At 55.0% G+C, this 19592-nt stretch overlaps 1 protein-coding gene across 4 annotated transcripts in view; it reads right to left on the bottom strand.

Moving 5' to 3' along the window:
• The window catches only part of LOC118703782 (mastin), a 48390-nt gene extending 30821 nt beyond the window's left edge, over positions 1–17569 (bottom strand). Inside the window, exons 1-6 of one of the 4 annotated variants that reach the window (XM_045571480.1) lie at positions 17519–17569; positions 17360–17420; positions 16996–17176; positions 16499–16770; positions 15497–15642; positions 14966–15411 (exon numbers count right to left, since the gene is read on the bottom strand). In XM_045571480.1, coding sequence (XP_045427436.1) covers positions 15247–15411; positions 15497–15642; positions 16499–16770; positions 16996–17176; positions 17360–17420; positions 17519–17521 — 828 coding nt within the window. In that variant the 5' untranslated portion in view covers positions 17522–17569 and the 3' untranslated portion in view covers positions 14966–15246. Of the gene's footprint in view, positions 1–14965; positions 15412–15496; positions 15643–16498; positions 16771–16995; positions 17177–17359; positions 17421–17518 lie in introns of those variants that run through there. The other 3 variants (XM_036410974.2, XM_045571481.1, XM_045571482.1) reach the window with 3 other exon arrangements.
• Positions 17570–19592: the final 2023 nt, after the last annotated feature.

The following is a 19592-nucleotide window of genomic DNA, read 5'->3' as shown; positions in this document are numbered from 1 at the left end:
TTCTGCTCTTTCCCAACAACCAGGTACTCCTTCCCCTCCTCTGAACCACCCCGGCCTTCAGCAGAAGTCACAGGGAGTCCCTCTGTGGGCCCTGACCCTCGGGTCTAGAAGCAGCTACACCTGGTCCTGGGACATTGCCTCCTAGCAGCCACTAAGCCCATTTAGTTCAGGACACAGCACTTCATCAGCCAGAGTCTGGTCTCCACATGCTTCAGAGGGTAGGCACTGAGGAGAGAGTGCTATCCCAGGATTTTTCTCCATGTGATATCACCACAGGCCCTGCCTCTCGCTCCCAGACTGACTCAAGAGGACAATCAAGGTCCAAACACCCACACAGCATGGGGAGGACCCAGGCAGAGCCACGGGAGGGCCTGTGGGCCTGGCACAATAAACACCTGCATCCTCAGTGTCCATGAACCTGATCATAAAACTACAGTTCTGCATACATTTGGGCTCAAAAGGAAATCCCCCTCTAATAACCAAAAGTAGCATTCGCACATGGCCCAGAAATTCTACTTTCAGTTTATAGCCCAAAGAATTGAAAACAGGGATCGAGGATGGTGACAGGATAGGTAGAAGATACACTCACCTCCTTCCAGGAGCAAATTAAAATTACAGTAACTACATCATAGACAATCAACCTGAAACCAACTGGAGATTGGCTGAAGTCTGGCTGAAAGGAAGTCTTATCATAAGGATGCATGGAGATGGGTAGGTAAGGTGGAGACACAGAAAGGTCTGGCATTGAGAGTTAGGAGAGACACCTCAGCTGCAAAGGTGCCCTCTGAGAAGGTAGGGGTCTCCACCTCCTTCTTTTTTTTTTTTTTCTTTTTTTTTTTACTTTTTTGTTTTTGTTTATTTATTTTATCTATTTTTTATTGAAACTGGAGCCTTCTGTGCCGACTTTTTAACCCAGAGCCTTCCCATTGCTTCTATTCAATGACTTCTCTTTCTTTAAAACAACAAAAAAACATAATAGAAAGCTCAGGAACATGTCAAATGCAATCTATAAAGTGGCCCTCTGCTATCTCTTTTTTTAAAATAAGTTTTTATTGTTCATATTATTACAAATGTTCCTTTCCCCCACCACCACCATTGCTCTCCTCCACCAGGTTCCCACCCCACCCTCTGCCCTTTCCCCACTCCCCATTGTCCTCATCCATAGGTGCACAGTTTATGTTCAGTCTCTTCCCACGCCCCCCTCTCCCCTTTTCCCCAAGAATCATCAGTTCACTCCCCTTCCATACCTCTGATTCTATTATATTCACCAGTTACTATTGTTCATCAGATTTTTTTTTAATTTCCTTGGTTTTTAGATTCACTTGTTGATAGTTACGTATTTGTTGATCATAATTTTTATCTATATCTTCTTCTTCTTCCTAAAGAACCCCTTGCAGCAATTCATATAATTCTGGTTTGGTGTTGATGAATTCCTTTAGTTTTTTTTTATTAGTGAAGCTCTTTATCTGGCCTTCGATTCTGAGTGATAGCTTTGCTGGATAGATTATCTTTGGCTGTAGGTTCTTACTATTCATCACCTTGAATATTTCTTGCCATTCCCTTCTGGCCTGCATGGTTTCTGTTGAGAAGTCAGCTGACAATCATATAGGTGCTCCTTTATAGGTAACTACCTTCTTTGCTCTTGCTTCTTTTAATATTCTCTCTTTGTCTTTTGCTCTTGGAATTTTAATTATGATGTGTCTTGGTGTGGTCCTCTTTGGATTCCTTTTGTTTGGAGTTCTGTGAACTTCCCGGACTTGTAAGTCTAATTCTTTCACCAGGTGGGGGAAGTTTTCTGTCACTATTTCTTTCAGTATGTTTTCGATATCTTGCTCTCTCTCATTTTCTGGGACCCCCATAATTCTGATGCTGGTTCGCTTGAAGTTGTCCCAGAGGTTTCTTACATTATCTTCAATTTTCTGGATTCTCTTGCCTTCTAGCTTCTGTGGAGGAGTGTCTTCTGGCTCTTTATGTTCCAAATCTTTGACTTGATTCTTGCGATCTTCCCTTCTGTTTTTAGGACTCTGTAAAATATTTTTTTTTATTTCAGATAATGTATTCTTTATTTTTTGTCGATCCCTTATCATTTCTTGATGACTTCTTATTAATTCTAGTTGATCTCTTTTCATATCCTCATAGGTCTTATCCATTTTTTCTAGGAAATTCTTGAAAAACCTTATAAGCGTAGATTTGAACTCTATATCCAGACGTTTTTTGTCCTCCATTTCTTTCGTTTGTGATCTGTTTTGTTGTTGCATTTCGCAGTTACAGATGGGACGGGGTTTCAGGGTGGAGCCTGCAGCTTTGGCTTCCGTCAGCCCCGCCCTATGCGGGTCTTTCAGTGCTCGCTGTGGCACCTCTGAGAGAAAGGTGCCCTTGATTTTCGCCTGCTGCCAAACAGTCTATGCTCTCCCCCAATGAGCCCGGTATTGGGGTTCAGTTCAGTTGGAAATGGAGTTGGAGGTGGCGTTCAGAGCAGTCTGGAGCCCCTGTCTCCTTCCCGTCAGGGCACTGCCGCGGCACAGCCGACTGTCCCTTCTCTGCGCGCAGTGTGCCCGCCTCCGGGACCTCCTTTCGCCGCTCCCCGGGGTTCTGCCTTACAGCCCGGCTCCCTATGGCTGAGCCTGAGTCCCCGGGGTCTGGCCTAGAACTGGGGTTCAGAGCAGTCGGGGGCCCAGCACAGTCGGAGTTTTATCTCCTTTCCGCTAGGGAACGCCCACCAGGCACTCCGCCTCCCTCCTCTCCGGCTCCGTCTTCTCTGCGCACTCCGTACCTTGGGCTTTTCCAGCTCCTCCGCGCTTCCTTCTGGTTTTCTCCTTGCTTCTCGCTGTAGAATTTCCAGTCAGTCAATTTTCCTATAGTTCTGGGTAATGTCTATTTTATATTTTATATTATATTTTATATATTATATTTTAGTTGTATTTTATTGAAATTGTTGTGTGCGGCTGTGGCTAGGTGTTTACCTGGGCGCAGCCATCTTGGATCCTCTCCACCTCCTTCTGACCTCCCCACCTGGAACACCAGTGCCTGGAAGAGGAGCAACACAACATCTGGCTGTGAACATCAGTGGGGACTGCACTTGCCAGAGTGAGACAGGAAGACTGCTAGGAACCCAGATGCCCTTTTAAAGGGCCAGTGCACAAACATCTCATTTGCAGGTACTCAACCTGGGCTCTAGCTGCCTGGAACGGACAGGAGTCATACAGGAAGAGATTGGGTTGTATGGCTTTGGGGTGAGAGCTGGAGGGGCAGCCTCCATTATCCAAGGCTGAGTCCCTCTCCCACACTGCCCACAGATGCCATCTCTCTGGAGTTGAACACTCCACTCCATAGGGCATCAGCCTGGGAAAAGGCACTTGACCACCTCCCACCTCCAGGCTCCCAGTGGTCCTGCCCTACCAAGCTCCTGCCCTGCAGGGGAGTCTGCTAGCTACAACCAGCCTGGACCCAAACAGTCTTTCTCAGAAGGCTCATAAGGAGGCTTAGCAGACTCCATGTATGTGGGAGACACACAGGAGGAGACTGAGTTCTGTGTATCTTAGGCAAGGGCAATTTTCCCCAAGCCCCCCAACTAGCTCCACTGTGCTGAGCCTTCCCTCCTCACTGCCAAATCCTAATGTGCTGAGCCTGATGAACTCTACTAGCCTCATCCTGACAACTCCCTAAGACCCTACCCCACTGCAGAGATGTGAAGACCTGAGTCGGTAGGAGGTGGTGGTGGGTGGTGGGTGGTAGGGTGGTAGGTGGTGAATGACTTTGGTGTTACCTAAGGCTTCTGCTGAGTGCTGTCACACCCAGCACTGCACTGAATTTGAATCTTTATCAAACTGATGAACACCACTCGCCCCAACCCAATGACTTATTGAGAAACTACCTCATGTACCGGATCCAGCCAGTAGTGCAGGTCCTGAAGATCAGGCTAGGAGGCTTAGAAATAAAAGACAAGAGACAGAAGGGCTTCAGGAGGGCTGGAATGCTCAATGGCACTGCAGCAAGTTTATTAAAGGCGCAAACTTTTTTATACCCTGAAGCTGGGCATTCCTCCAAATGGCCTCTCAGGGCATGATGGCTACATGCCAGTTCCTTAAGACCTACGCAGGAAGATATCTGCCTGGGAAAGTTCATCCAGCTGTACTCTGCTATGTTAATTCAAGGACATGTTTGCAGATTCCAATTTTGCACGCACAGCAGCAACGTCCCCAAGTGACTTGACTCCTGGGGGAGAGCAGACAGGGCTACCTACCCTTGCTCCATCCCCCGATTCTCAGGTCAGCAGGGGACTCGGCTACCAACACTCATGCAACTCAACTACAACAGCGGGGCTCACCTCACCCACACAATGGACATTCTTGGGCACCAGCTTAGCTGGAGGCTCTTTCAGTGGCAGAGCCAATGGCAACTGTCAGGCAAAGGCAGATGTTGGAGTGCTTTGGGCCTTTTGTGTCCTGATGCAGGTCTGGTATTGCTGGGAATCAGCCTCAGTATGCAGCTTGGCCCCTCCCATGTGCACCCAGGCCTAGCACAGGGAGCCACCAACTGTGGAGCACTCTGTAGCTTCTAACAGGTAGCCCAGGATTGGTCACAGGCAGGGTCTGACATTGACCTCCACCAGAGTGCCTCCCCAGAGGCCCCACAACCAGCCCACAGCAGAGTACAACCCAATTAGCTCCACAAGCGGCACACTCAAAGGGAGATCTCCGCAGGCTCCCGACCCTGCTGGGCACATTCAGCCTACTCGCATCAGCTCATGCAGTGTGATCGGGGTCAATACTCACAGCCAGTCAGCTTGAGGGTCAACCCTACCTACAACAGGCCAACAACAATCAGTACTCAACTACGACAGCAGGGTTCACACAACCAACATAAGAAACATTCTGCCAAAACTGGTTTGGCCCAGTAGGCAGAGTGTCAGCCTACAGACTGAATGGTCCCACGTTGGATTCTTACCAAGGGCATGTATCTTGGTTGTGGGTGCATCCCCAGGAGGGGGTGTGCAGAAGGCAGCTGATTAATATTTCTCTCTCATTGATGTTTCTAACTCTCTATTCCTCTTCCTTTCTCTCTGTAAAAAAAAAAAAAAAAAAAAAAAAAAAAATCAATAAAATATATTAATAAATAAATAAATAAATATAAACCCAGTTCTCTTTAAGAAAGAAAGAAAGGAAGGAAGAAAGGGGAGGATCCAAGATGGCTGCTCGGGTAGACACCTAACCGCAGCAGCTCACAACAATTTCAATGGAATACAACTAAAATGTAGAGTGGACATTACCCAGAGCTACAGGTAGTCGACTGACTGAAAACTCTACAATAGGAAGGTGGGAGAAAACCAGAAGGAAAATCAGAGGAGCTGAAAAAAAAAGCCTAAGGTACGGAGACATGCTGCGCGCTCGCACGTATGCGCGCACCGAGAGGTCACAGCCAGAGAGGAGGAGAGGGCTAGATGCTGCCTGGCGTTCCCTAGCAGAAAGGAAATAAAACCCCCAGCCTGGGCTGAACCCCCGAACCGGCAGCGCTGAGCCCCATTATGGGCCAGATTCTGGGGGCCCAGGCTCCGGCAGGGGGAGATGGGGCTGGGAGGCTGAATCCCAGGGGAAAAACGAAAGGCGGGGCCCCCGGAGTCGCGCGCACTTTGTGCACAGAGGACTGAATGTAGATTCTGATGCTGGATTACCCTAGCCGGAAGAAACAAAGCCTCTGGCGGCGTTGAGCCTCAGAACGGAGCGCCCCGAACTCCCAGTCTGGGCCAGTCCCTGGGGACCCAGGCCCGGGCACAGGGAGATGGGGCTGTGAGGCGAAATCCCGGGGACGGCGCAAAAGGCGGGAGCCCCCCGGAGTCGCGTGCTTTGTGCGCAGAGGACTGAATGTTGACTCTGATGCTGGATTACCCTAGCGGGAAGAAACAAAGCCTCCGGTGGCGCTGAGCCTCAGACCGGACCGCCCCGAACTCCCGGTCTGGGCCAGTCCCTGGGGACCCAGGCAGGGCAGGGGGAGACGGGGCTGTGAGGTGGAGTCCTGGGAGCACGGCGAAAGGCCGAGCCCCCAGAGTCGTGCACACTGCGTGCAGAGGACAGTCTGTTGACTCTGATCCTGGACTCCCCTAGCGGGAGAGAGAAAGAAAGCTCCAGACTGGAGGATCGCGACGAGGAGCAGGAGCCCCCGCTGGACACCGGCCAGCCGGGCGCCAGCAAGGAGCCGGGCGACGGGGCCCCCAGGGAGGGGGTGCCCCTGAGCCATAGACCGCTGAGTGCAGGCAACGGAGCCAAGGACCAGGGATGCTTCCTGGGCGGCGCCAACCCCGGCGACAGGCTGAAGCAGCACAGGAGCCCACAGAGAACAAAGGGGTGCCACAGGCCAACCTGCTGAGATTCCAGGACGGGGAGGAAGAAACCATAGAAGTTCTCAATGTGAAGAAATCAAGTGAGAGCAAATGATAGTAAAATTACTTAAGAAAGAACGCAAAGAATATCTAGAAAAATCAAAGACTAAGTCAGAACTCAACTTACCAGCCAACATTGCAACATAAATGCATTTAAGAAAGAAAGAAAGAAAGAAAGAAAGAAAGAAAGAAAGAAAGAAAGAAAGAAAGAAAGAAAAAGAGACAGAATGTTGGAACAGCGGCGACCAGGCCTAGAGTGGCCAGGCACAAGGCAGTGGCAGTCGGGCTTGGAGCAGCAGTGGCCAGGCCCCAGAGCAGCAGCAGCCAGAACCAGAGCATCAACGGCCAGCACTGGAGCAGCCAGACCTGGGGCAGTGGCAGCCAGGCCTGAGGCAGAGGCGGCCAAGCCCAGGGTGGCCAGTCCAGGAACACCCAGACCCGGAGTGGCCGGGCCCGGAGAAGCCGGGCCCAGAGCAGCCGGGTTGGGAGCAGCCAGGCCCAGAACAGCAGAAGCCAAGCCCAAAGCATCCAGTCCGGGTGCGGCCAGGCCCGGAGCAGCGACTGCCAGGCTGGGAGCGGCCAGGCCCAGAGCAGCCGAGTCTGGTGCGGCCAGGCCCGGAGCAGTGGCTGCCAGGCTGGGAGCAGCCAGGCTCGGAGCAGCAACTGCCAGGCTGGGAGCGGCCAGGCCCGAAGCAACCAGGTCTGGTGCGGCCAGGCTCGGAGCAGCGGCTGCCAGGCTGGGAGCGGCCAGGCCCGGAGCAGCCGGGTCTGGTGCGGCCAGGCCCGGAGCAGCGGCTGACAGGCCGGGAGCAGCCAGGCCCGAAGCAGCCGGGCCCGGAGCAACCGGGCCCAGAGCAGTTGGGTCGGGTGTGGCCAGGCCTGTAGCAACAACAGTCAAGTCCAGAGCAACTAGGTCGGGAGTGGCAGTGACCAGACCCGGAGCAGCGACTGCCAGACTGGGAGCGGCCAGGCCCGGAACAGCCGGGTCTGGTGTGGCCAGGCCCGGAGCAGAGGCTGCCAGGCTGGGAGCGGCCAGGCTCGGAGCAGCGGCTGCCAGCTGGGAGCGGCCAGGCCCGGAGCGGCCGGGCCCGGAGCAACCGGGCCCAGAGCAGCCGGGTCGGGTGTGGCCAGGCCTGTAGCAGCAACAGCCAAGTCCAGAGCAACTAGGTCGGGAGTGGCAGTGACCAGACCCGGAGCAGCAACTGCCAGGCTGGGAGCGGCCAGGCCCGGAGCAGCCGGGTCCGATGCGGCCAGGCCCAGAGCAGCGGCTGTCAGGCTGGGAGCAGCCAGGCCCGGAGCGGCCGGGCACTGAGCAATTGGGCCCAGAGCAGCCGAGTCGGGTGTGGCCAGGCCTGTAGCAGCAACAGCCAAGTCCAGAGCAACTGGGTCGGGAGCGGCAGTGACCAGACACGGAGCAGCTGGTTGTGGAACGAACCAGAGCAACAGAGGCCAGGCCCGGAGCAGCCTGGCCCGAAACAGCTCACTCCTCACCTGCCCCTGCCCCACGGCTGCCTCTCAGACATGGCTGGAAACTTTTGTGGGAACTTGAGGGTCTGCTGAATCAAGTGATGAAGGCTTAGATCTGGATGTGTTGAGTTAGTATAGTGCTGGGGTGTTGACCTGTGAGTGCCTTGGGTGGGGCCTGGATGAGGCTGGTTGTCCTATTTGGAAATGTCTTTTGTGTGAAGTGTATCATTGGGCATGTGGAGGTATTATTGATATGAGAAAATGCTAAGTAACAGATTTGCTATCTAAAAAGGGATTTACTATCGGGGAAAGGGAGGGAGGAAGAGACTGAACATAAACTGTGCACCAATGGATGAGGATGAGGGGGCAGAGGGTGGGGTGGGAACCTGGTGGAGGGGGGAAGAAATGAGGAACCTTTGTAATAATATGAACAATAAAGATTGATTTAAAAAAAAAAGAAAGAAAGGAAGGAAGGAAGGAAGGAAGGAAGGAAGGAAGGAAGGAAGGAAGGAAGGAAGGAACATTCCTGGGGCAACTCGCTTAGGGAATCAAAGAAACTGCACCACTGAGCTCCACAGGACATGTACCCCAAAAAGCCACCCTACCAAGATTGGGGGACACAGCAGATCTAACTACACAGAGAAACACATACAGAGAGGTGGCCAAAATGGGGAGACAAAGAAGCATGCCCCAAATGAAAGAACAGGAGAAATCCCCAGGAAAAGAACTAAGTGAAATGGAGACAAGCAATGTACCAGATTCAGAGTTCAAAACAATGGTTCTAAGGATGCTCAAGGAACATAGGGGAAGGGTTGATGAACTCAGTGAGGACTGCACTAAGAAGACAGTAAGCATTTAAAAAAGGGGCATAGAAACCATAAGAGAACACATGGTCAGAAATGAAAGATATGAGATCTGAAATGACTACACTAGAAGGAATAAGAGCAGATTAGATAAAGCACAAAACCAAATCTACAGTTTAAATGACAAGCTAGCAGAAAACACCTAATCAGAGAGAGAGAAAAATTTAAAATGAGGACAGCTTAAGGGATCCCTGGGACAGCAGTGGCCAGCCGGTGGTCTGTGAGGTCGGAAAGGTTGGTGACCGCTGCTCTGGGACAACATAAAGCAAAAGTAGGCTTACAGTTATGAGTAGGTGAAATACAGAGTTCATTCTTGCATTATTATTTATTAATTATTACGCTTACACATGAAACAACTATAAACCTACTATTGGCCCACCCTATATGTACAATGAAATAAATACTGGGCCATAAAAAAAGAAATCTTGTCATTGTGCTAAGTGAAATAAGTCAGTCAGAGAAAGACAAATACCATATGATTTCACCTCTGTGTGGAATCTAAAGAATCAAATAAGCAAACTAACAAAAGAGAAAAAGGCTCATAGAACAGTGAACAGACAGTAGTTGCCAAAGGGGTGAGGGGGTTGGGGCTCCAAGTGAAATAGAAGAGGGGATTAAAAAATACACATGGGTGGCTGCAAAGCAGTCACAGGCAATGTGAGTGCAGATTAGGGAATATAGTCACTAATACTGTCACAGCCATGTATGCTGCCAGGTAGGTATGGAACTATGAGGGGTGGGGAGACACTTTGTAAAGTATATGATTGTCCAACCACTGTGCGTACACCTGAAACTAATACAAAATAATACTGACTATAAACTGCAAAGGGAACATGTTTTAAACGACTAGAGAACAGGTGCTCTGGCGATGCTTGAACACACAGGTTCACAGCAGCATGATTGACAACAGCCAGAAGGTGGCACCAGTCTCTCAGGCAGGAACAGACCACAAAACACTCCCTCCACCCAGTGGAGGTTACTGGGCCTCAAAGAGAAATGCAGTTTTGACACAGGTTACAGCATGGCTGAGCCTGGAAGGCGTCATGCTAGGGGAAAGAAGACAAACATGAAAGCCACAACCACACCTCCAGAAGCTCCCTGTGCCTCCCTCCGCACACCCAGCAGGTCCCCCTGAGCCTCACCTCTGAGGCTGCTGTAACCCCAGCTGCTCACCCAGCACATCTTCCTCTCAGGAACCTTCAGCGAGGCAGGTGGCAGGTGGACTAGGATGATGTGCTCAGACAGTGTCACTGGGGCCTCCAGTTTCAGCAGGGTAACATCCGCTACCCCCTCTGCAGACAGGCTCTGGTTGCAGAACTTGGGGTGGCGGACGACCTTACTCACATTTGTCAGGGTGTCATGGTGATCGAGTCTCAGCTGCCCAACTTGAACCCTGAGGCCATAAGCCTCCACGTGGTCCTCCCTGGGTGAGGGACCAGGAACCTCTCAGAGGAGCCCCTGGGGCAGGGCCAGTGTGGGCACAGCAGCAGGGGTGGGGCTCCCTGACAGTGGCTTTTCCCAGACCCAGGACCCTGCCAATAGCCCACCACCCATCACCCCTTCGTGTGTCCCTCCCCACCCCTGCCAGAGGGCCTCGGGCTGTGTGGCTCATCCCCCTGGGTGCAGTGGGCTGTGGTCAGCACCCACTGGGGGTGGATGAGGGAGCCCCCACAGGTGCTGCCACTGCTCCAGCTTCTTATTGTACCATCGCACGCTGACCTGCCAAGGCCATCTGCCAGCGGGGGCATTGTGCGCCCCCACGGTGCCACCCCGCTGCCTCCCTGAGCCTGGACCTGGGAACAAAGGGAACAGGGGACGCCATCTTAGACCTCAGCAGGGCCCCTCGCACTCAGTCTCCCCCAGGAGGAACCAAGGAGTCCCGCCCTGAGTTGATGCTCAGGGACGGGGGCAGCCTGAGCAGAAGATGGGGACAGGGAGTGAGGACTCACCTGGCAACAAGGCCACGGAGCTCCCCAGGCCTGGGAGGCTCAGGAACAGCAGCCATAGCATCTGCGGGGATGGCAGGGGCCTGGCTGAGACCACCAAGGGCGCGGGACCTGGTGTGGATGGAGAAGCTGGAGTCTGTGCAGGGGCATCCTCACCTTGAGAGACTATCCTTAGGACCTTTTTTGTACCCCTTCATCCCCTGCACAGGCAGGGGCAGGTGGGGGCTCCCTGGCTGGGCCATGGGCAGAGAGAGCTTCTCCTCTCTCAGGCCCACCCCAGGTCGAGGGGTCATTTAGCAGACGTGGAGGAGCTGCTGCTGGACCCTTGGCGCTGCCTCCCCGGACCTGCCCCCTGGCTGTCACTGGGCAGCAGCCCCCTCTGGCTGCAGGGATCTCAGCCACAAACCCAGCCAGGCCACGGCATGAGCAAAGAGAGCGTGCCAGAGGAGCAGGTTTGCTGGCAGAAGTCCGGGAGCTCTGGGCCCAGGCAGGCGGCCCAGGCAGGCAGAGCCCCAGAGCTGCTGCTGGGCCCCTCGAGCCACAGGGCAGCCCCTGAATCTGCTGAGCCCTGTGAGGCAGCGTGGAGCACGCCATCTGACTAGAGCATGCCCTCTGCCTGGCACATGGCCTGTGGCCACCCTCACTGCCCCCAGTGGAGACCTTGCACACTGCCCTCTGCAGGGGGCTCTTTGGAGCTGCACTGCGATGGGCTTTCATGGGGACACATCAGGGAGAGGCACCTGGGAGGCAGGTGGACAGAGCAGAGCTGGGCAGAGGGCAAGGCTGGAGCACAATGCAGGCTGATGCCCCCTTTACCAGCCAATGGGAGACCCAGTCCCCGCCCCCAAAGGACACAAGGCCAGCCCCTGCCTCTTCCTGCACAGCCCAGAGGGACCTGACAGGGTGAGGCAGCCAGAGGAGCTGCCAGGCCTCCCAGCCGCTGCCATCAAGTCCCACCCTGAGGGGACCTGGCCCGCCTCTGTGACCGGCAGTGCCCACTGCCTTCTGCCTCGTGTGCTGAGGAGGCAGCTGCAGGACCACCAAGGAGTCCCAGCCCTGGGAAGGAGAGGCTCAGGGCACAACTGAGGCTGACAGGCCCCACACTGTCCATAGAGATCCCCACTTTTTGCTCCCCAACTGGGACACTGGGGCTCACCTGGAAGCAGGACCCAGACCCCCATCCCCGAGGGGCTGAGCTCTGGGCACAGGGACTCCTCAGGCCGGGGGTCTGTAAGTGTCCACCTGCCATCACATATACGTGGGGGCACCAAGGGACACCCAGGGCCCTCCCCGTCCCTGCCCCCCATTGTGACACAGCAGCCCTGCCTCTGCCTGGCAGTCAGTGTCTTTGGCCCCACCAAGATGGCGGCATGGCTGGCTCCCTGTCCCCAGACACAGGAGCTCCATGTCCCCAGACACCAGCTGTACCTCCATCTCAGGAACATTCCTCAGGGCCGGCTGCATGGCCCATCACCAATACCTTTAGGGCCATCGTGTGTGCTGCCCCTGTGACACCAGTGCAGCCTGGCTCTGTAGCGGTGCCCTGTCCAGCACTGGGAGCGCTCAGAGCCGCAGCCTCTGTGTGGCCGGCGTCCCGGGCTGGAGGGCACTGGGAGGTGTGGAGCTCACTGCTTCTTCCCCTGAGAGGTGCAGAGGCCCTCACAGCCTGTGGTTGGATGGGGTGCCCCTGGGTGCTGGGTCCTAAAGCTTTCCTGTGCCAGCCCCTGGCCTCCTCAGGGGGCTCCCCCTCAGGAGCACACAGCCTGGTGGCCTGGAACCTCACCAGTGAGGTAGGTCAGTGTGGACCAGTGCGGTCCCTCACACCTCACCTCACTGAGAAACAGATGCCTAGGGAAATGGGTCACATGAGGTCAGAGTGGAAAATTGGAGGCCCTAAACCAGTGATGGGTGTCCTTGTAGGAAGAGGTGAGAATGCGGAGAGACACAGGGAGTGGTAGGACAGAGGAGGAGGGGGGCGTCCAGTGGTTCCTCAGCAAGACAAGCGTCCTAGAACCAATAGAAGTGGAGGAGGCAGGAGCCTGGGGAGGTGTGACCCCAGAAAAACTTGGCTGAGGGCTTCTGGCCTCCAGCTGGTGAGAGAATGAATTTATGTTGTTTAAACGCACACACACACTCACTACACACACACTAACACACACACACACACACACACACACACACACACACACCCCTTCCCCCAGTCCTGGGCTTTCACTGCCACTCCAGGACACCACAGGTGGGCGAACCTTACAGTGAATGAGGTGTGACTTCCACAGGGAAGGGAATGGCCCTGCATGGCATCTCCATTCCAAGCCTGAGGGTGTCTCCTGTCACCTCAGACAAGGGGATGAGGCCAACACCTTCCCCAGGGTTCCGAGGGCACTGATCTGGCCTGTAGGGTCTTTTTGGGGGACATAGCCCTGCAGGCTCCATGTCCCTATCTGGCCCAGGGCTCAGTTAGAACAGATTTCAGAGACCACAGGCAACACATCTCCTGTCCATGTCCAGCCAGGCATCTGGCTCCGCCCACCGTGCCTTACTGCTCAGCCCAGGAAGCCAGGTGCTGAGATGGTTGATGATTCCAGGCAAGTGGTAGCCGGGAGGGGTGGTGGGACCATCAGCCCTGAGCCCATCCTCCTGAGAGAGAGCCCTGTGGGGACACCCGGTGGCCATGCCTGCAGACATGGCCCCAGGCCCAGGTGTGTCTCACTCCAGCCTTCCCTCCACACCAAGTCCCAGGTCCTCTCCCTCCTGGCAGCGCTGGCCTCTAGTCACTCAATCTCATTCTTAACCCTGGAAACACTGAGGTCTGACTACACCCGCGCCCATAGGGGAAGCCCTACAGAATCATATCCCCCAGCGCCCAATGGCACTGCAGGCAGCCCACACCCTCCTGGTGGGCAGAGGGGACCTGGATGGGTGTAGACATCCTGGAAGCACCCATCCACAGGCCCATGGACAGGGCAGTCACTTAGGCAGAAAGTGTGCTGGAACCTGAGGGCCAGGGCACAGCTTCAGGCTGAGCTGTGTCAGCCCCTCCTTGCTCCCTGGGCGGAGGAGATCCCCAAGGGGGCCATCTGCAAGGTGGTGCCTTCCAGCTGAGTCCTGGGCCTCATTTTCCCAGAAAAAAGGAGTTCCTGGAGAGCTCCTGGTGCCCCGGAAACCCAGACTTCAGTCCCGGGCACATGAGGCATGCAGCTCCTGCTCCGTCTGCCATGGAGCTCCCACTCTCCCTAACTGGAGGGCAGCTGTCCTTGAAGGACCGGGTCACAGGGAGAGAGCAGGGCTTGTCCCCCCTGGCCTCAGGGCACTGGTCCTGAGCACTGGGCAGGGACCTCGAAGGCTCCACCACATTTTAGAATCAGGCTGGGGACCAGCCTGTGGCTGCGGAGAATGGAGCCCCCTCACCCACCATACTGGCCGCCTCAGGCTCCCCAGGTTCTTCTGGGTCCTGGCCCAAACCTGTAGGTGCAGGCACCCACCCCAGCCGGGCACCAGCCATGCCCCCCAAATCCTAACTCAGCAGGAACTGCACATCACTGCCTGGGGCAGGAGGGGCTCCACAGCCCCTTCTCACTCCTCCATCTGAGACAGAAGCTCCTCTGTCCTCTGGGAGGCCCTCCCACCCCCTGGGAGAATGGATGGTCTTTGAGGATCCTGAGAGGAGGGTGCACTGCGGTGCTTCTCCAGCAGGGGCGCCAGCGCTGGGAGAGCAGCCTCTGGGAGGATGGGGTCCCCCTCTCCATCCTCCTCTCTGGCAGCCTCCATCCAACCAGGATCAGGCTGCCAAAGGAGGCTGAGGACAGGGGTAGGAAGAGGGAAAACAAGGCTTGTTGCTGGCCCCTGCAAGTTCTGCTGCTCAGGAGAAGCTCTAAATGGGAGACTGAGGTTCAGCATACAAATGGGACGGGACTTCATTAGGTCCAAGGAGTTGATCAAATATTAGAAAATGAGGATTTGGCTGCACTGGGTCAGACAGAGCAGTGGTGACTATGGAAAACAATACTTCCTGTTTGTTTGTTGCCAAGTCCAAGTCCTTCAAAGCATCCATTCCACACTGACCAGAATGGAAGGAGGAAGAGGGAAGGTGTGGGCCACTCCGGGAGCCGCCCGCCGGGCTGTGGTCTCCAGCTCAGGCAGAACACTCCTCCTCCTCCCCAGCCAAGAGAGTCCACCCATGTGGCCCTCTTCCACGCTGCAGCCATACTTGCCCATCCCCACCTGGTCCACCTTCCAGAGCCTGGTTCCCCACCAGGACGGACCACCCATGGCACCCTGGCCCGGCCCTCAGGTAAGTACACTCAGTCCAGAGCAGTTTTCATGCAGTTTAATGAACTACAGAGGGTGGGGAGGAGGCAGGAGGCCTGCAGTGCCCCGCCTGACCTCAGACCACATCCCTCCTCTCCCTTTTGCCTGTCAGGGGTCACAGACTGATGGAGGTGGCAGAGGCAGGAGGATCTCAGAGGGACTGGCGGTGAAGGAGGGTGCTAGGTGCTGTGAAGAGCTGGCATTGGGAAGGAACAGTGAGATCCTCAGACACCATGGAGAGCGTGTCTTCATCTCACATGGGCAGCACCCTTGCCCGGCCCCGGGCTCAAGGAATGGAGGGAATATGACGGCGAATCCAAGGCAAGTAGGATGTCACTCGGGCATAGACTCCAGGAAAGTCGGGAAGACCGCACTTGTATGACCAACTCACCACCCCTACCTGGACCCAGGTTTGGTTCCATTTACAGACCAAGGGGCCCCCAGAGTCACCCTGTGGGAAGAAGAGACAGGCAGTCAATACTCAGGGTCCCTGCAGGCAGGAGCAGTGGACGAAGGCCACAGTCTGGGGGTCTCACCTGACAGGCGTCCCGGCCCGGGCTCCCTGCACACAGCATGTCGTCCTTGACAACCTTGTCGATACGGAGGTATTGCTGCCTACAGATCTCATCCGGCACAATGGGGACCTCCACTTCCTGCAGATTGTAGGGCTCTGGCAGCTGCTCTGTGAGAAGAAGCCCAGTGAGCCTGGTGTCCTGAGGGGCGTCCAATCACAGGCTACGATTCTAGAACCTCACACTGAGTCTCAGCGCCCCCAGGGGGACCCTGGGAGTCACGGAAGACCCCAGCTCTCCGGGTTCATTTTAGGACAGTGGGATGATCATCTCTAGGCTGACACTGGGGGCAACAAGATCCAAAAAGAAACAGAAATATATTTTTTATCCACAAACAATTTTATTGGGAAAAATAAGAGCAAGTGCTTTCCCCTGAGAAATGCAGAGTGAGCGGCCCTCCTGTCAGATTTCACTTTGTCCATTTAACAGTGAATCCTGGAGCAGGTCACTGGAGTTCTCCCTCCTCCTCTCCATCCCACTAGGGAGACTCAGGGAGAACGGGACCCCGGAAGGGAGCACACAGGCCTGGTGCAGAGTGAGGAAGACAAATGCCTTGGTTAGAGCACTGGCCCAAAGCGTCCCAGGTCTGATTCTTGGTCAAGGGCAAGGACCTGGAATGTAGGTTCAATCCCCAGCTCCGGACGGAAGGCAACTAATAGATATGTCTCTCAGATCGATGTTTCTCTCTCCCACTCCCTTCCACTCTCTCTAAAAATCACTGGAAAAAATATCCTTGTATTATACTAAAAAAATTAAAAATAAATTAAAAATGCCCATGTCCATGCCTCCCTCTTGCTACTTTGGTCTCTGCTCCTGAACAGAATCCTCTCAGGCTGTGTGCCTCCTACACCCAAGGGAGATCCCAGAGGGACCCCAGCTGCAGCCTCCTCTGTAAAGCCTGCCCTTCTCCCACCAACCCCAGGGCATCATCCTCAGTGTCCTCCTCCCACTCATTCTGGTTCTTACCTTCAGGACCAATCCTGCCCCAGCCAGTCACCAAGCACCGGGTGCCTGTGGGGAATGCATAGGAGGCTGGTGGGAGGCTGATCCACTTGATGAGGTTAGATGGTCCCACGGAGGCCTCCAGTTTGAGAAGTGCCACGTCTGCCCCACCTTTTACTCGCTCCTCAATCCTGTACTCCGGGTGGCGGATGATCCTAGCCACCATCACACTGTCATGCCATGAGGGTCTCACTCCTCCTAGTTGGACCTTAAAGTGCTGATGTTTTGGGTTTTTCCTGGGGAAAGAGGCCAAATACTTCTGAGAGGCTGTGGCAGGAAGTGGGCCAGCCCCTCAGAGCCCAGAGACCTCCCCTCTGTGGTGGGCAAGGGGAGCTCCAGGAAGCTGAATCCTGGTGGGGGGTCTGCACCAAATGAACCCAGGATCTGCCCACAGCACACATCACATGCCTCCCATGTTGTCCCCCACCCCCATGCTGGGTGCTGGCAGAGGAGGGACTTACCCTGGAATGCAGTGGGCAGCGGTCAGCACCCACTGGGGGTCGATGAGGGAGCCCCCACAAATGAGACTCCAATCCAAGTCAGCTTCATTCCGGAACCACAGGCCCACCTGCCACGGCCACGCCCCCTTTGAAGCATCGTGTCCTCCCACGATGCCCACCAGCTCAGTCCCTGGGCCGGGATCTGGGGAAGCAGAGGAGGAGCCATCAGGGACCCAGGCACCACTTCCCGGCACTCAGCATGGCCCCATCCTCAGTCCCTCCCACAACCATCTTCAGGGGGATCTCCACCCCATCCCAGGGGCGGCCTCTGAGAGGTCAGAGTCAGGGGATCAGAGACAAGCCAGGCCTGGGGGTCAGCACCCACCTGAGGTCATAGGCTCAGAGCCCCCCAGACAGGGGAGAGTCAGGACCAGCAGCCACATCATCTGAAGGGGGAGAGAGGAGGGGAAGGGGAGAGCCAGTGAGGAGATCTGGGGCAGGGACCTGGGAATGGACAGGATGTGGCTTTGAGCAGCGTCCTCACCATGCTAGGCCTCTCTGCCTTCTACTGCTGGACCCCTCTGAGCCCCTTTATGCTCCTGCCCAGACTGCCCCAATGGGATGCCAATCTCTTTTGGGGTGGGGCATAGAAGAAGTCGGGGCTTATCCCTTCAGGGGGATCAGCGATGACCAGTAGATCAGCTATCAGACAGGAAATATGTGGGGTCCTCTCTGAGAAGATATTCAGTATTGGTGTTGAAGCCTTAGCTGGTTTTGCTCAGTGGATAGAACGTCAGGCTGCGTACTGAAAGGTCCCAGGTGTGATTCTGGTCAAGGGCACCTACCTTGGTTGCAGGTTCTTGTAGAAGGCAAACAATCAATAGGTCACATCAATGTTTCTTTCTGTCTCTGCCTCTCCCACTCTCTCAAAAAACCAATGGAAAAATATCCTTGGGTGAGGACTCAGAAAAAATAAAAACAATAAGAATATTGGTTCTGGATACATTTCAATAGTAAGATGATAGTGCACATGAAAAAGAAACAAATGTGATGCTTTGCATCATCCAATACACGGAAGGGTCTCAGGTTCGATTCCCAGTCAGGCCGCATACCTATGTGTTCATTCCCCAACCAGGACAAATACAAGAGACCACAGATTGATGTTCCTCACACCTCTCTCTCCCTTCCTCTCCCTAAAATCGATAAGCCTATCCTCGGGAGAGGAACTAAATAAATAATTAGTAAGTCAGATGCTCTGAAACAAAACAGAGCAGGGGCACAGATGGGGTGGGGGCTGGCTCCTGAGCCAAAAGGGGGGTGAAGAACAGCAGCAGGCCCAGCCTCCCCTGCCCCCTCTTACTTTTGAGGCTCATGGTGCTCCCCAAAAAGAATAGACTCGCTGGACCTGCAGACAGAGATGGCCAGCAGCACCATGAGATGGAGGAGGCAGCTGCCCTGGGGCCTTTGGAGGGAGTGGGACCTGCTGGCACCTTGATGGTAGACTTCCAGCCTCCAACACTGGGACAGAATAAGGTTTTGTCTAAAGGTCCAAGTTTGTGACATTTGTTAGGGCCGCCCCAGGACACTCAGACCTCTGCTCAGCTGTCCGCATCCATCCTATGCATTATCAAGCTTTGTCAACATGCAGGGCAAAGGGTGTGAGAGGTGCCGATTTACTGCTAGTTCTCCTCACCTCTCCTCACGTCCTGCACACTCCCGGCACCCACACAGCGCTGGGAGCCAACCTCCCCTCTCACCCTCCCTGCTTTCTGCGTGGAGGAGCTCTGTCCCCCAAGTCCAACCCCAGGACTAGGCCGGCCACCCGCCAGGCACAGGCTTTTCCTCCCTTTGACATTCTGAGAATCATTCTCCACCAAGCATGGGATAGGACCAGACAATGCTCTGAGAGGAGAAGGAAGAGGGGCTCCCACACTCCTGAACCACGCCAGGTTCTCTCTCCCCATGAGCCCAGCGAGGGGACCACCGAGGGATACGTTCCAGCACTTAGGTGAGCTCACATCCCTAGAAACCCATCATTCCCTCCTGGGGCCAGAGTCCCTGTCACCCTTGCTGAGATGCTGTTGTGTCCGGGGGCACCTAGAATCAGAATCCTCAGGGGACACTGGGAATCTCCACAGGAAACAACCAGGTTCCCACATGGCCAGGGGCCCCATGGTGGGGGGAGTGAGCACCCAGGAGGGAATGGGCTGGGCTCACAGACACAGCAAGTCATTCAGGCCCGGGGGCGAGACATTGGGTGATAAGGGCGGGCTTCCTCCCTCCCTGCCTCTAGTCTGGACTGAGGCCTGACCTTTACCCACCTCAGCAGTGGATGTGGGTTGGGGCTGGTTCCCAGGCCAAGATGACAGGAAGGTAAGTCACAGAGGGATCAGAGAGAAGCCACAGGCCCCAACGCCCAGCCTGATGCTGGACCCAGACTTCCCGCCCCCCACCACCAGGCCTGAGACAATGACAGCATTTGATTAGTTCGAGCAAATCTGTCCAAAACACAAACAAGAGGTTTCAGGGTCTTGGGAAGGAACCACGTGACTATCATTGGCAGATCATACGATCTTCTTCTCAGAAAAGCCAAAAGCCTCACTTGAAAATGTTTTAAG

This window comes from Pipistrellus kuhlii, unplaced genomic scaffold (genome assembly GCF_014108245.1).
Source record: "Pipistrellus kuhlii isolate mPipKuh1 unplaced genomic scaffold, mPipKuh1.p scaffold_m20_p_4, whole genome shotgun sequence".
Classification (NCBI taxonomy): domain Eukaryota; kingdom Metazoa; phylum Chordata; class Mammalia; order Chiroptera; family Vespertilionidae; genus Pipistrellus; species Pipistrellus kuhlii.
The sequence above is the reverse complement of the archived record's forward strand: the minus strand, read 5'-3'. Positions and strand labels throughout refer to the sequence as shown.